The sequence below is a fragment of the Mytilus trossulus genome, chromosome 1 (genome assembly GCF_036588685.1).
Source record: "Mytilus trossulus isolate FHL-02 chromosome 1, PNRI_Mtr1.1.1.hap1, whole genome shotgun sequence".
Classification (NCBI taxonomy): Eukaryota; Metazoa; Mollusca; class Bivalvia; order Mytilida; family Mytilidae; genus Mytilus; species Mytilus trossulus.
In genome coordinates, this window is record NC_086373.1 from 106,076,438 (window position 1) to 106,090,821 (window position 14,384).

At 31.9% G+C, this 14,384-nt stretch overlaps 1 protein-coding gene across 3 annotated transcripts; it reads left to right on the top strand.

Annotated features, from left to right (window-relative positions):
* The first annotated feature begins 4 nt into the window (after positions 1-4).
* On the top strand, positions 5-8,552 carry LOC134695832 (plasminogen receptor (KT)-like). Of its 3 annotated transcripts, none has more exons than XM_063557274.1 (5): positions 5-94; positions 2,969-3,063; positions 4,359-4,489; positions 5,555-5,664; positions 6,665-8,552. In XM_063557274.1, the coding sequence occupies exons 2-5, from the start codon at positions 2,983-2,985 to the stop codon at positions 6,802-6,804; spliced, it is 462 nt and encodes a 153-aa protein (XP_063413344.1). In that variant the 5' UTR covers positions 5-94; positions 2,969-2,982; the 3' UTR covers positions 6,805-8,552. The 3 variants fall into 3 exon arrangements, with proteins under 3 accessions (XP_063413344.1, XP_063413353.1, XP_063413336.1); XM_063557283.1 differs by having other exon boundaries at positions 27-115; positions 6,665-8,551; XM_063557266.1 differs by having other exon boundaries at positions 29-105.
* Positions 8,553-14,384: the final 5,832 nt, after the last annotated feature.

Consider the following 14,384-nt stretch of genomic DNA (forward strand, 5'->3'; position numbering starts at 1 on the left):
GGAACTTCTCGTTACTGGTCGATTATTTATCTATGATAACTCAAAGTATGTCCCGAGTGTAATATTTTGATGAAATACTGAGAACCAAGTTGTGGTAATTGCAAGGTTATTTTCTGTATGTTGTCATGCTTATTTAGAATATTGCAAAGTTCAATTTCGGTGTATCAGATAAAGCAAACCCTATGATATGCAATTACCTTATTGACAAAACAAGGATAATACCCTGCATATCCTGGTGTTATCTCTTGGCCCCAAAACCACTAAGATCCACCTTTTGACCTTTCACTTTGATCTATTTGTGAAGGCATCTATCTGTCTGAATCTGTATTTCCCACTTTTGAAATTAGGATGGGTAGGTCACAGATTCATTTCGGCTATTGTGTGACCGGTTGGTCTGCGCACAATTAGTCACGCTTGCTGTAAAATCGCTGACTTTTACTTTTCAGGCTAAGCATATAACATTTTTTGGCGTTGAAGCGCATACCCCAGTCTTCGGCCCATTTTTCTAGTGATTTGAGATCCTCTTGTAGTTTGTTATGGTCATTTTGGTTTTTGATTTCCCGGTAAAGCAAACAGTCGTCTGCAAATAGTCGGACTGATGAGTTTACTGCCTCTGGGAGATCATTTATGCGACACAGGAAGAGGATGGGTCCTAGTACCGTTCCTTGGGGGACTCCGGATTCAACTGAAGCATTTCTTGAGTTTTCTCCATCAAGTTGGACTCGCATTTTTCTTTCCGTTAGGAATGAAGTTAGCCATTTGTGGATATTTCCTCTAATTCCATATTGGTTTATTGTGTGCAAGAGTCTATCATGAGGTACTGCGTCAAATGCTTTTGAAAAATCCAGAATCGCAATATCTTCTTGGTTTCCTTTATCGTAGGATTGGATCATATCATTGATTGTAATGGCAAGTTGGGTCTCACAGGAGTATCCAGATCTAAAGCCGTGATTTTGTCTTGAGGTGGCGGTCCGATGTAGCAAGGGATATCCTTACTGATTGGATTGGTTATAGTTTATGTTTAATAGATATAGCAAGGGTAATCCTTACTGATCTTGTTTCCAACAGTTGATTAATGCATGTTTTGTTATTTTCATTAGCCAGACTTTAGCTAGAAGTGGTCCTGGGTGTATCCCGTCAGCGTATAGCCAAAAGCTGAATGTTTTTCTTGTAGTTGATGTCCTAGTTCTTTTGTTTTTGATTGTTATCTATTCTGTTCTCGCAGTATTCAAAGCTGAAAAACACCATAACTTCCTACTAACTGCATGTCATATTGATGCCTTACTTCTAACTGACTTTAATCATGCTAAATATGAGGGTGGTAATACACCTTATTGCTAATCCCGACTGACCTGGGGGTCTGAACTTTTGACGCATTCAACAATCACTTTTCCATCGTGGAGTCAGATATTTTGTTCCATGATGTCAAAATATTACGTGAACCTGTGCGATATCCAGTAATGGCGGACAAATAGCAATAAGGTGTATGCCCATTATGTATGTCAGGCATCAAACGGTAATTTTCGACTACCTTTAGCTTGACATGTTAAAATTTTACTGTGATTCCTCAAAATATCCTTATTGTGATTCGTCAGATGTCTCAAATAATTATCCTTACAGTCAATTTTTGGGAAAAAATAGCGTGATTCATCAAATTCAGCTGATTTTTTATCATCTGAAAGAAATTGTATATTTTATCGTCATGCACTAAAAATTACCGTTAACGTCATTTGGCAAAGTTTTTACTGCTATACGTCATGAAGGTACCCCCATTACTACCCTAAAAAAAGTGTTGCTATTTAACTTTTTAAAAGGGCAGCATACTATAATCACAACAAGTATTTATAAGGGTTCATAAAAGTAACATGTATAATAAAATACATGCAAGTAAAGCATGTGGTATAAACTGCTAGTTGTCAGTAGGTGAATGTGGATGAAGGGATTTACCAAATTGAAAGTATGTAACATTGTTAAAAAAGATAATTGCATATAGAACGGAACATATTTTATTTCCAATTAAGGGTCCACAAGGGGCATACAGAGCATACATGAATAAGTAAAAGGAATATTGATTTGCATAGATACATAGATACAAACACTTTTTACATACAGTAACAATACAATTACTAACTCATATTCACTTTAAAAAATTTACCAACAGCCTTAAGGACCTGATTGTCTTAATAAATAAATTTATGCTGATTATCAAGTATAGAAAAATTGGAATTCTTTGGCAAACAAAGTCAAAGAGAGCATCTCTATCTGATTTAAAATCTTCAAAAATGGATTTCATCTTCAATACAGCCAGAGGAGCATTTTTTGCAAATTCTTTCATTTCGTGGAATATTTGAAAAACGTCCAACTTCAATTTGAAGCTTATGAGCAGAAATACGTAATTTGCATATAGATCTTCTAAAATCAAAGTCCTTAATTAAAGAAAGATAATTTTCATAACCAAAATTTTGCTTTAATTTCACAAAATTAAACAGTTTTCCATCAGAAGCTTTATTTTGGCTAGCATATCATATATGTAGCTGTCAGTATTTATTTTAGACATTTTTATCAGCCTTATATTATGTTTTATAATTATTTAGACTCTTGTGTCTGAAAAAGATAGTTTATATTTTTTTTTTTATCATGTTGATACCAGAGTTTAATTAGACAAGAACTTTAATACATGACTTATAAACTAATATAATACATCCATAATACCTAAACATTATAATCATGAACCTTGACCAATAAATGACAGTGTTCAGCATAAGATCCAGAACTTTTTGTAAGGAGGGGCCCACTGACTGACCTAAGGGTGGGCCGCTCAAGTCATGCTTCAGTGATTCCCTATATAATCAACCAAATTTTTCCCACAAAAAGAGGGGGGCAGCCCCCACACCCCACCCCCCTGGATCTGCCTAAAGTGATAAGTTTGCACAATTCAGATAACATTTTTATATTTGTATTTTTGTAGAATATTGTTTCAATATGGGATCTGTGATTGGAAAAGCAATGGATGACAATATGAAAAAGCAGCAAGAATTCATGTTGGAGACACAAAGATTAACGGTAATAAATTAAAAACCTAGACTCATGAATTATATTTGAATTCATTGAGCTTTGAGTTGGAAACATTAAGCTAGGCAAGCTTTTCTTGCGTGTTTCAAGTAACAAAAGCAAATAATTTTGAAACTGCAAACAACACAACTACACCATGCACACATGTATATTGGGTTTATTCTGTAACATCATGTTTATACAAAAATGCTAATTTAAACAATGTTCATTTGATTATTGATTTTCTTGTTGGGTGTCTTCAGTATGTTCTGTGGTCAACCAATATTGTTTTGACTTGACACAATACTCAAGGATACATACTTTAAGTACATGTTCATGTCCATGTAGTAGCAATATTAAGTGGGTCTCATTTAGGGGCTTCTGATCCCGGATCCCGTTACTGTTTTTTCAGATTCCTATAACCCCGCTTTCTCTATGTATGCAATTCTCAATTTTTTATAATTTCTCGGGTCCACTGGACTTCATTACCCATTTTCACAGCATAATAATTCGACTTTCACGTGTCAAGCTTACAAAAAATCAGCAATCCTGTGTCACGCTTAGACCCCAATGAGACCAACTATTAAAGCAAACTTTGGTTTTGTGCTTGTTGAACCAATCCCAAAGTATTCTGAAGAAATTACTTACCACATTATTGAGGGCAAACACTTTTTGATAGACTATTGTGATACATGTACATGTATGTATTTTAAAATTCTAACTCATCTTGTGTTAAGCTGTTTCGTAACTGTGTACATTTTTTCCATGGGATAACTGATTTGTGAGTTATTGAGGGGATAACTCTGAAAAAAATATTTTGTAGAGACTAACTTCAATCATAGGATGGAAACAATTTTTATAAGATATGTATACATGTAGATGAAGGTATAAAGAGTAGGTGGTCCTTCAATTTTGTATTCTTCAATTTAATATTACCCATTTTTCTCTATTCTTATTGACTGATTTTACTCTATTCTTAATTTTTTAGGCATTTATTCTGCACATTTTCTCCATTATTTCCTTCTTTTTTTATACCCAGATGGGTGGATGTAGAGAGACAGACAGAGGGAAAACAGTATATCCCCTTTTTTTAAATCGGGATATAAATATGTATAGTAAATAACATTCACCAAATCAGTCTTTTATCATATTTATAGCCATTTTCTTAATTTAAGATTCAGGGAAATAAATAAAAATAAGATTGCTAAGAGTGATCTTTTATTTTTTACCATCTAAAAGTACCTGTTGAATCATGGTGACTTACAGTTTGGTATAATATGATACAAAGTTCTGGTTTAATACTTCAGATGGAAAGACAAATACACATGCAGAACCAGATGAGAGAAAGAATGATGGCCATGCAGATAGCTGGAGCTAGGGATATGTTTTTGTGGTGTGCTTCTTTCTATGCAGTAGCAACACCTGCAATGATTGTTGGGTAAGTAATAAATATTTAGTATGTAAGCTTTATAAGCAACCAATTCGCTGTTCAAAATTTTAATGCATGCTGGGGGGAAATATTTCCAAAAGCGTACACTTAGACATTGTAATTGGTTTAAAACGTGATAAACAATAGAAATTCAACCAATGACATAACATTATTTTCCTTTTGATATAAGAACAATGAGATTACTCATAGTTCTCTAGATTATGAACACCAAACAGGTGGATTCAGTAATATTATGCTGTGGTTTTCTGTAACGATTTTTTAGAAAGATACAAGTAAAGAAAGAGTATGGTGACCATATAGAGTACAGAAGCAGGCTATATAGTATTGCTGCTGTTTTTCACAAAAGACTATTTTCAAATTACCAATCTTTTGACGCCTGCATATCTAATATTTAGACAGGTTACTTACTCTGTGGCAGGACATCTGGTGCTCTGTCAAGTAAGATCAATTGGGGGGAAAAGTTATTTGTTTTACGTTTTCTATACACGACTAAATCATCAGGCCATACTAATAAAATGTTCTTTTGGTGTAATTTTTTCAGACAAGTCAGTGTGAGGCCTACTGTTGTTGTACATGTAAACATGGAAGTTGCTAAAACAGATAAACTTATTTTGCATTTTATTTGAGTTTTGATTAAAAACGAAATTTTGGGGTATTATATTAAAAGTTTAGTTGGTTTTGGATACATACATGTTTAGATGCTTTGGTATTTGATACACTTAAGTTTATATATCTTAGTTTAAGTGCACACATGCACATACATGATATATTAGTGTAAATGAATATACTGGTAAAAGAAAGTAAAACTGATCATATAGGGGTGTCAATATAAGGAAAAACCAAATTAATTTATATATGCTGTCCTTCTTTAACTATAAGTAAGCTTATATTATTTTGAGTTTATAGCTCTCATATACTAAGTTTGTCTGTATCTGATAACTTAACACTTTTATATATGTTAGATACATTTACTTTGTAAAGGCTCATAGTGTATATAACCTATGTGAGAACATTATGTGAACCAACATTCTTTTAAATTGATTATTTTTACAGAGCAGCAAAGATGCAGTCTAAAGCACCATTAGCTCCCATCTTGCCTTTGACCTTCCTTGTAGCTTATCAGTATGATATGGCATATTACTCAAAGATAGAAAGAATCAGAGGTAATATTATTATAGCGTTATTAACTGTCTGTTTCTGCATTGGCCCCGTTATAGATTCAGGGTTAAGAGGTAAGATTATTATAGTGTTATTAACTAGTTAGTTCTGTATTGGCCCCGTTATAGATTCAGAATTAGCTGTATAAGACCCGAGACTAAAAGAGTTTGTGGCCAATACAGCTAATTGAGAATCTATATTAGGGCCAAAATAGAAACAGACAATTCATAACACTTTTATTAAATGATTCTGATTTCAATCAAAATAAGAAAAGTACCTTGAAGAAGATACAGAAATTAATATCTGAACTTGTCTTTTTACTTTCAAGATGGATTTTTGTGAACATTCTCAGATGCAACTTCTGATTTTTCTGCCAAGTACTTAATCTTATGCATGTAAAATTCATTTATTCTAGCAAAATTGAAGGAGATGGGAAGAATAAATCAGACATTTTTACTCTTGGACCTAAATAGTCGTGGTTCTGTTGAATGAATAATGGAAATGAAATAGTGATAATAATTGAAAGTCATATTCGAAAAAGCTGTAAAATATTTCCATTTTAAGATGTTACAAAACACTGAACACCAACTAAATTTTATGATTATAATTTTCGAAAATATAATACAAATCTATCTATGCATAATGATAAGTCCTAATGTTAAGTTAGCTTAGGCGTAAGAAAAATGAATCTGGAAGTCCAATATTAGCCCATGGACCAATACAGCTTTTTCCATTTTTGCCCAGTCCGAAAATAAATAAACTCTAGATTTATATCAAGGGGACAACGTCAGCAGTATTTCATATATCATATCATATCATTTCATAAAGATACTTAATCACCTGACCAGAAACAGAAATTGTGCTTTTCCATCCTCATTTTCAATAAGTTTTAGACCAGTTCCTTATGGAACAAAAAAAACACTGTGAGAGAAATCATTTGCTTATGAGAGGACAACCTGAAATTGACAGGTTGTATAGTTTATTCTAATATTATTTAAATTTCAGCTGAGGCTGACAGAATAATGGATGATGAACAAGGATTATTATGTATTCCACATGGTGTTCCTACAATGCAGTCTATAGAGGCAGCCAGACTTAAACAGAAAGACAAGGAAAGATTGTTAGGAAATGATATCTGGATGTAAATAAGTCATGTGATTGTCATGTGATTTACAAATCTGTTAGACACAGTTTGTTATTCTAGATGAGTTATATGTCTGTCTGGTTGTTGTAAACTGGAACATTCTCTGTGCTCTGTTAGATTTTATATTTATATGCACTTTATATGAATGTTTGAAGGGAATATATGTAATTGATGAAAGGAAGCATCATTTTATGAAAAGTATATGTATGTCCTTTTTTAAAATGTATAGTGCCATTTAACTGGTGTGGTGTAATAATCAAAGTATTTGCAGTGAAATTAAGTCTCCCTTACAAAGTTTGGTGACCTCTAACCCCTCATATTATAAGTATTTATTTTCAAAAAATCTACTTTGATACTGTTTTGAGAAATTTCATTTCTTTTAAATTCAACTAATTTTTTTCTAAATCTACATTTTGTTTTTCTCAATTTACTGACAATATCTTTTTATACGACCGCAAAATTTGAAAAATTTTCGTCGTATATTGCTATCACGTTGGCGTTGTCATCTGCATCGTCGTCCGAATACTTTAAGTTTTCGCACTCTATCTTAAGTAAAAGTGAATAGAAATCTATGAAATTTTAACACAAGGTTTATGACCACAAAAGGAAGGTTGGGATTGATTTTGGGAGTTTTGGTCCCAACAGTTTAGAAATTAGGGGCCAAAAAGGGCCCAAATAAGCATTTTCTTGTTTTTCGCACAGTAACTTTAGTAAAAGTAAATAGAAATCTATGAAATTTTGACACAAGGTTTATGACCACAAAAGGAAGGTTGGGATTGATTTTGGGAGTTTTGATCCCAACAGTTTAGAAATTAGGGGCCAAAAAGGGCCCAAATAAGCATTTTCTTGTTTTTCGCACAGTAACTTTAGTAAAAGTAAATAGAAATCTATGAAATTTTGACACAAGGTTTATGACCACAAAAGGAAGGTTGGGATTGATTTTGGGAGTTTTGGTTATAACAGTTTAGGAATAAGGGGCCAAAAAGGGGTTCACATAAGCATTTTTTTTGGTTTTCGCACCATAACTTTAGTTTAAGTAAATAGAAATCTATGAAATTTTAACACAAGGTTTATGACCATAAAAGGAAGGTTGGTATATATTTTGGAAGTTTTGGTCCTAACAGTTTAGGAAGAAGGGGCCCAAAGGGTAAATTCAACTTTGTTTGATTTCATCAAAAATTGAAAAATTGGGGTTCTTTGATATGCCGAATCTAACTGTGTATGAAGATTCTTAATTTTTGGTCCCGTTTTCAAATTGGTCTACATTAAGGTCCAAAGGGTCCAAAATTAAACTTAGTTTGATTTTGACAAAAATTGAATCCTTGGGGTTCTTTGATATGCTGAATCTAAAAATGAACTTAGTTTTTTGATTATTAGCCCAGTTTTCAAGTTGGTCCAAATCAGGGTCCACAATCAAACTTAGTTTGATTTCATTAAAAATTGAATTCTTGGGGTTCTTTGATATGCTGAATGATCAGAATCCAAACATGTACTTAGATTTTTGATTATGGGCCCAGTTTTCAAGTTGGTCCAAATCAGGATCTAAAATTATTATATTAAGTATTTGCAATAGCAAGTCTTTTCAATTGTACAGTATTGCGTAATGGCAAGAAATATCTAATTGCACAATATTGTGAAATAGCATTTTTTTTTAAATTAGAGTTATCTTTCTTTGTCCAGAATAGTAAGCAAGAAATATCTAATTGCACAATATTGTGCAATAGCAAGAATTTTTATACGACCGCAAATTTTGAAAAAATTTTCGTCGTAAATTGCTATCACGTTGGCTTCGTCGTCGTCGTCGTCCGAATACTTTTAGTTTTCGCACTCTAACTTTAGTAAAAGTGAATAGAAATCTATGAAATTTTAACACAAGGTTTATGACCATAAAAGGAAGGCTGGTATTGATTTTGGGAGTTTTGGTCTCAACATTTTAGGAATTAGGGGCCAAAAAGGGCCCAAATAAGCATTTTCTTGGTTTTCGCACTATAACTTTAGTTCAAGTTAATAGAAATCTATGAAATTTTGACACAAGGTTTATGACCACAAAAGAAAGGTTGGTATTGATTTTGGGAGTTTTGGTTTCAACAGTTTAGGAATTAGGGGCCAAAAAAGGGCCCAAATAAGCATTATTCTTGGTTTTTGCACCATAACTTTAGTTAAAGTAAATAGAAATCAATGAAATTTAAACACAATGTTTATGACCACAAAAGGAAGGTTGGTATTGATTTTGGGAGTTTAGGTCCCAACAGTTTAGGAATTAGGGGCCAAAAAGGGACCCAAATAAGCATTTTTCTTGGTTTTCGCACCATAGCGTTAGTATAAGTAAATAGAAATCTATGAAATTTAAACACAAGGTTTATGACTATAAAAGGAAGGTTAGTATTGATTTTGGGAGTTTTGGTCCCAACAGTTAAGGAAAAAGGGGCCCAAAGGGTCCAAAATTAAACTTTGTTTGATTTCATCAAAATTGAATAATTGGGGTTCTTTAATATGCCGAATCTAACTGTGTATGTAGATTCTTAATTTTTGGTCCCGTTTTCAAATTGGTCTACATTAAGGTCCAAAGGGTCCAAAATTAAACTTAGTTTGATTTTAACAAAAATTGAAACCTTGGGGTTCTTTGATATGCTGAATCTAAAAATGTACTTAGATTTTTGATTATTGGCCCAGTTTTCAAGTTGGCCCAAATCGAGGTCCAAAATTAAATATTGTTTGATTTCATCAAAAATTGAATAATTGGGGTTCTTTGATATGCCAAATCTAACTGTGTATGTAGATTCTTAATTTTTGGTCCATTTTTAAAATTTGTCTAAATTAAAGTGCAAAGGGTCCAAAATTAAACTAAGTTTGATTTTAACAAAAATTAAATTCTTGGGCCTCTTTGGTATGCTGAATCTAAACATGTACTTAGATTTTTGATTATGGGCCCAGTTTTCAAGTTGGTCCAAATCAGGATCTAAAATTATTATATTATGTTTTGTGCAATAGCAAGTCTTTTCAATTGCACAGTATTGTGCAATGGCAAGAAATATCTAATTTCACAATATTGTGAAATAGCAAATTTTTTTTTAATTAAGAGTTATCTTTCTTTGTCCAGTATAGAAAGCAAGAAATATCTGCAAGAATTTTTTTTAATTGGAGTTATCTTTCTTTGTCCAGAATCAACTTAAATCTTTGTTATATACAATATACAATGTATATTCACTTTTTACTACCAACTGATAAATTTAAATAATCTTTACCATTCAGTGATAACAAGCAGTTTTTTTACATCTTACTATTTTATGATGTATTTAAATGAGTAGTAATTGTTGCAAACTCCATTAGAATATTTTAATTGAAATTAGTTTTGGAATAAGGGAAAGGGGGATGTGAATAAAAAATTGGGTTCAATTTTTCTCATTTGAAATTTCATAAATAAAAAGAAAATTTCTTCAAACATTTTTTTGAGAGGATTAATATTCAACAGCATAGTGAATTGCTCTAAGAGAAAACAAAAATTTTAAGTTCATTTGAATACATTCATTCTGTGTCAGAAACCTATGCTGTGTCAACTATTTAATCACAATCCAAATTTAGAGCGGAATCCAGCTTGAATGTTGTGTCCATACTTGCCCCAACCGTTCAGGGTTCAACCTCTGCGGTCGTATAAAGCTACGCCCTGCGGAGCATCTGGTTTTTAAATGGAGTTATCTTGCTTTGTCCAGAATCAACTTAAATCTTTGTTATATACAATATACAATGTATATTCACTTTTTACTACCAACTGATAAATTAAAACAATCTTTACCATTCAGTGATAACAAGCAGTTTTTTTACATCTTTATATTTTATGATGTATTTAAATGAGTAGTTATTGTTGCAAACTCCATTAGAAATTTTAATTGAGATTAGTTTTGGAATAAGGGAAAGGGGGATGTGATTAAAAAAATTGGGTTCATTTTTTCTCATTTGAAATTTCATAAATAAAAAGAAAATTTCTTCAAACATTTTTTTGAGAGGATTAATATTCAACAGCATAGTGAATTGCACTAAGAGAAAACAAAAATTTTAAGTTCATTAGAACACATTCATTCTGTGTCAGAAACCTATGCTGTGTCAACTATTTAATCACAATCCAAATTAAGAGCTGGATCCAGCTTGAATGTTGTGTCCATACTTGCCCCAACCGTTCAGGGTTCAACCTCTGCAGTCATATAAAGCTGCGCCTTGCGGAGCATCTGTTTTTTTTTTAGATTAAACTTGGCATAGAAATAGTTTTCCTGCATTGAACAAAAAAAAGAAAACATGAAATGTTAATTTTCTATTTGGTAAAAAATCTACCAAATCATTTTTGGCCAAAAATGAAGTTTCAGACTTCTTTTACATCCACATTATATGTACGAAGGTCTGCATCTGTGCCTCTGGAATCAGAAAACATAGGCTTCTTTTATTTGTTTTGTATGCATATGTATCATGTTATAAAGAGGCATAATATAAGTAATAGGATATAAAATATTTACAAAAGTGTTATGAAATTTAATAAAGTCAAGTACCTAAAGTCATGAGAAATATTTTGAATTTGCATATTGGTGCAACATGATTCTAGGCTTAAGTTTAAATAACTTTAAAAAAAAAAAAATTTGTGGTTCATGTATGTAAATCATAGAAATGTAGTGTGATTTTAAAATGACAATTGTATTTATATAAAACAGTGTGTTTATAAATGCCTTTATGATAGAAGGTCATTGTGACCTATATTTTGCAACTGTTTGATCTCAGAATGCCATAGTGATAATTATCAGTTTGTCAACTAATTTTGGATTTTATACTTACTTCATGAATAATCGGTAACTTAATTGCATAAATTTGATGTTTGGTTTCTTGTAACTTTTTTTATTCTTTTTATTTACAAGTACTACATGTAAAAGTCATAATGTTCTTTTTATTCACAACATGACTACTACTTTCCTTGATGATATTACAAGTATATTGTATACCAAATTAAACTATGACATTGACCTCTAATTCAAGGTGTTGAAGCAAGGACCTCAAATCAAAATACCTAGGTATCTACTAGATATATCATCATACAACTAATTTCAAATATGAGAGAAGAGACAACTCATATTTAATGTCAATGTACCCTTTCAACCAAAATTTACACGTAACAGAGAGCCACAAAAGGAGTTTCTGTATCTTTTTTCAATCAAAAATGAATAGAATAATATAGGGATTTAACTCCCAAATTGGATTTTTCTTTTAAATTTCTGTTACAGTTGGGCTTACAAGAAAATGTGTTTGGGGAGATAACTCTTACAACAAAAAATGTTCAGTTGTGTCATGTTTTTAATATGTTTTCAGATATGTTTTGCAAAACAAAATACTACACAATTAAAAGGGGCATTTAAAATAAACCAATCAGAACAAAATCAAAAAGCCTTACTATAAAAGGCCTAAAGACCTAATAAATAGAGATAAAATGGCCTTAATCTTTTACTTTTATATTGTTATTTTTATTAGTGGATCTTTGTGATGCTATTGTTTAGAATTATATCATATTTTTGTTGTTTTTGCAATTAGTTTTAGTTTTTCATCTGACTTTACCATTAGCATCGTCAAATTATATGTTATTTTAAAATATTTATAATAATAAATCATATTTATATAACTTTTTTTTTTGTGATTTAAAAAAAAAGAAGAAAAACCCAACAGACAACAGATTTACAAAATGTATACTTTATGAGACTATTCAGTAAAAGACAATAGTTATGCCCTCCATTTTTACTAGCCACAAAGTGAGAAAAATCACTCATCACATTATCATATGCTAACAGGCACCTATACTTTGGATTCATTTATATTCATGGAGTGCGACAAAATCTGCATATTCGTGGATACTTGATTTTGAGGTATATAAAACCTATTGACAAAATGTCCGGTAATAAGTCAGGAATAGGGTAGTTGTTATCTAGTTTGTTTCTATGTATGAAGACTGAAGAGATGTGTTAGCCTTTGTTGCAGTTCAGTGTTTCTGTTGTTTCCCTCGTTTTCCTCTTTTAGTTGATGTGTTTCCTTGGTTTTAGTTAATTTCCCAGATGTGTTTTTGCTTAATCAAATTAGGACTAATCCACTATTGAAATGTCAGATACTACTGTTGCCTTTAATTGTCATCCTTTTCACACAAGTGATCATATTGTTTTCAGGATTGTGTCTACATCAAAAATACCACCGACCTAGTATAAAAATGATGCCCCTTACAGTGACCTAACCATGCACAAATTTCTTACTCAAAAACTTCGGTGTGTGACTAACTTATCTCCATGGAAAATGGATGTGCAAATTCTATTATTTAACAAGAGTGCACACGCTGAAATGTCTCGCCTTCTTTACTTATCATTGATATTATGTTGATGGTCCTAAATATAAAGCTTAATTACAACTGTCACATCAATTTAACATTAACCAAGACAACAAAACATTTACCAATGTACCATATAAATATGGTGTCAAGGTCAGATGGACAATGCCAGGCAGACATGTACAGCTAACAATTCTTCCATACAACAAATATAGTTGACCTATTGCTAATAGATTGAGAAAAACAGACCAAAACACAAAAACTTAACACTGAGCAATGAACCGTAAAAAGGAGGTCAAGGTCAAATAAAACTTGCACTACTGACATATAGATCATTAAATATTTCATTACATCAAATATAGTTGACCTATTACATATAGAATAAGTAAAAAAGACCAAAACTCAACTTAAATTTGACCACTGAACCATGAAAATGAGGTCAAGGTCAGATGACACCTGCCAGCTAAACATGTACACCTTACAATCATTCCATACACCAAATAAAGTAGACCTATTGCTTAAAGTATCTGAGTTATAGACTTGACCACCAAAACTTAACCTTGTTCACTGATCCATGAAATGAGGTCGAGGTCAAGTGAAAACTGTCTGACGGGCATTAGGACCTTGCAAGGTACTCACAAACCAAATATAGTTATCCTACTACTTATAATAAGAGAGAATTTAACATTACAAAAAATCTTAACTTTTTTTTCAAGTAGTCACTGAACCATGAAAATGGGGTCAAAGACATTGGACATGTGACTGACGGAAACTTTGTAACATGAGGCATCTATATACAAAGTATGAAACATCCAGGTCTTCCATCTTCTAAAATATAAAGCTTTTAAGAAGTGAGCTAACACTGCTGCCGCCGCTGGATCACTATCCCTATGTCGAGCTTTCTGCAACTAAAGTTGCAGGCTCGACAAAAAGTGCATACCAAATATAATTAGTTTAAACAATATCTAAATATAATTGACATCCCATTTGTGGTTCCCATTAAATTGATCTTAAGTTATTACACACTCTAAAAAATAAATTGACAGCAAGCACAAGTCTCTCAGCTTCTACATGTTCTACTTTAGAGCAAAACGAAATTGATGGTGCTTATATATTCTCTGATACAAAAATCTATCCATATTTGATTATACAACTATATAGTTGATAAAATTCAGCCTTGTTAATGTTTGCTTAAAATTAGTAATCTGAAATATATACAATAAAACCATAACACAAAC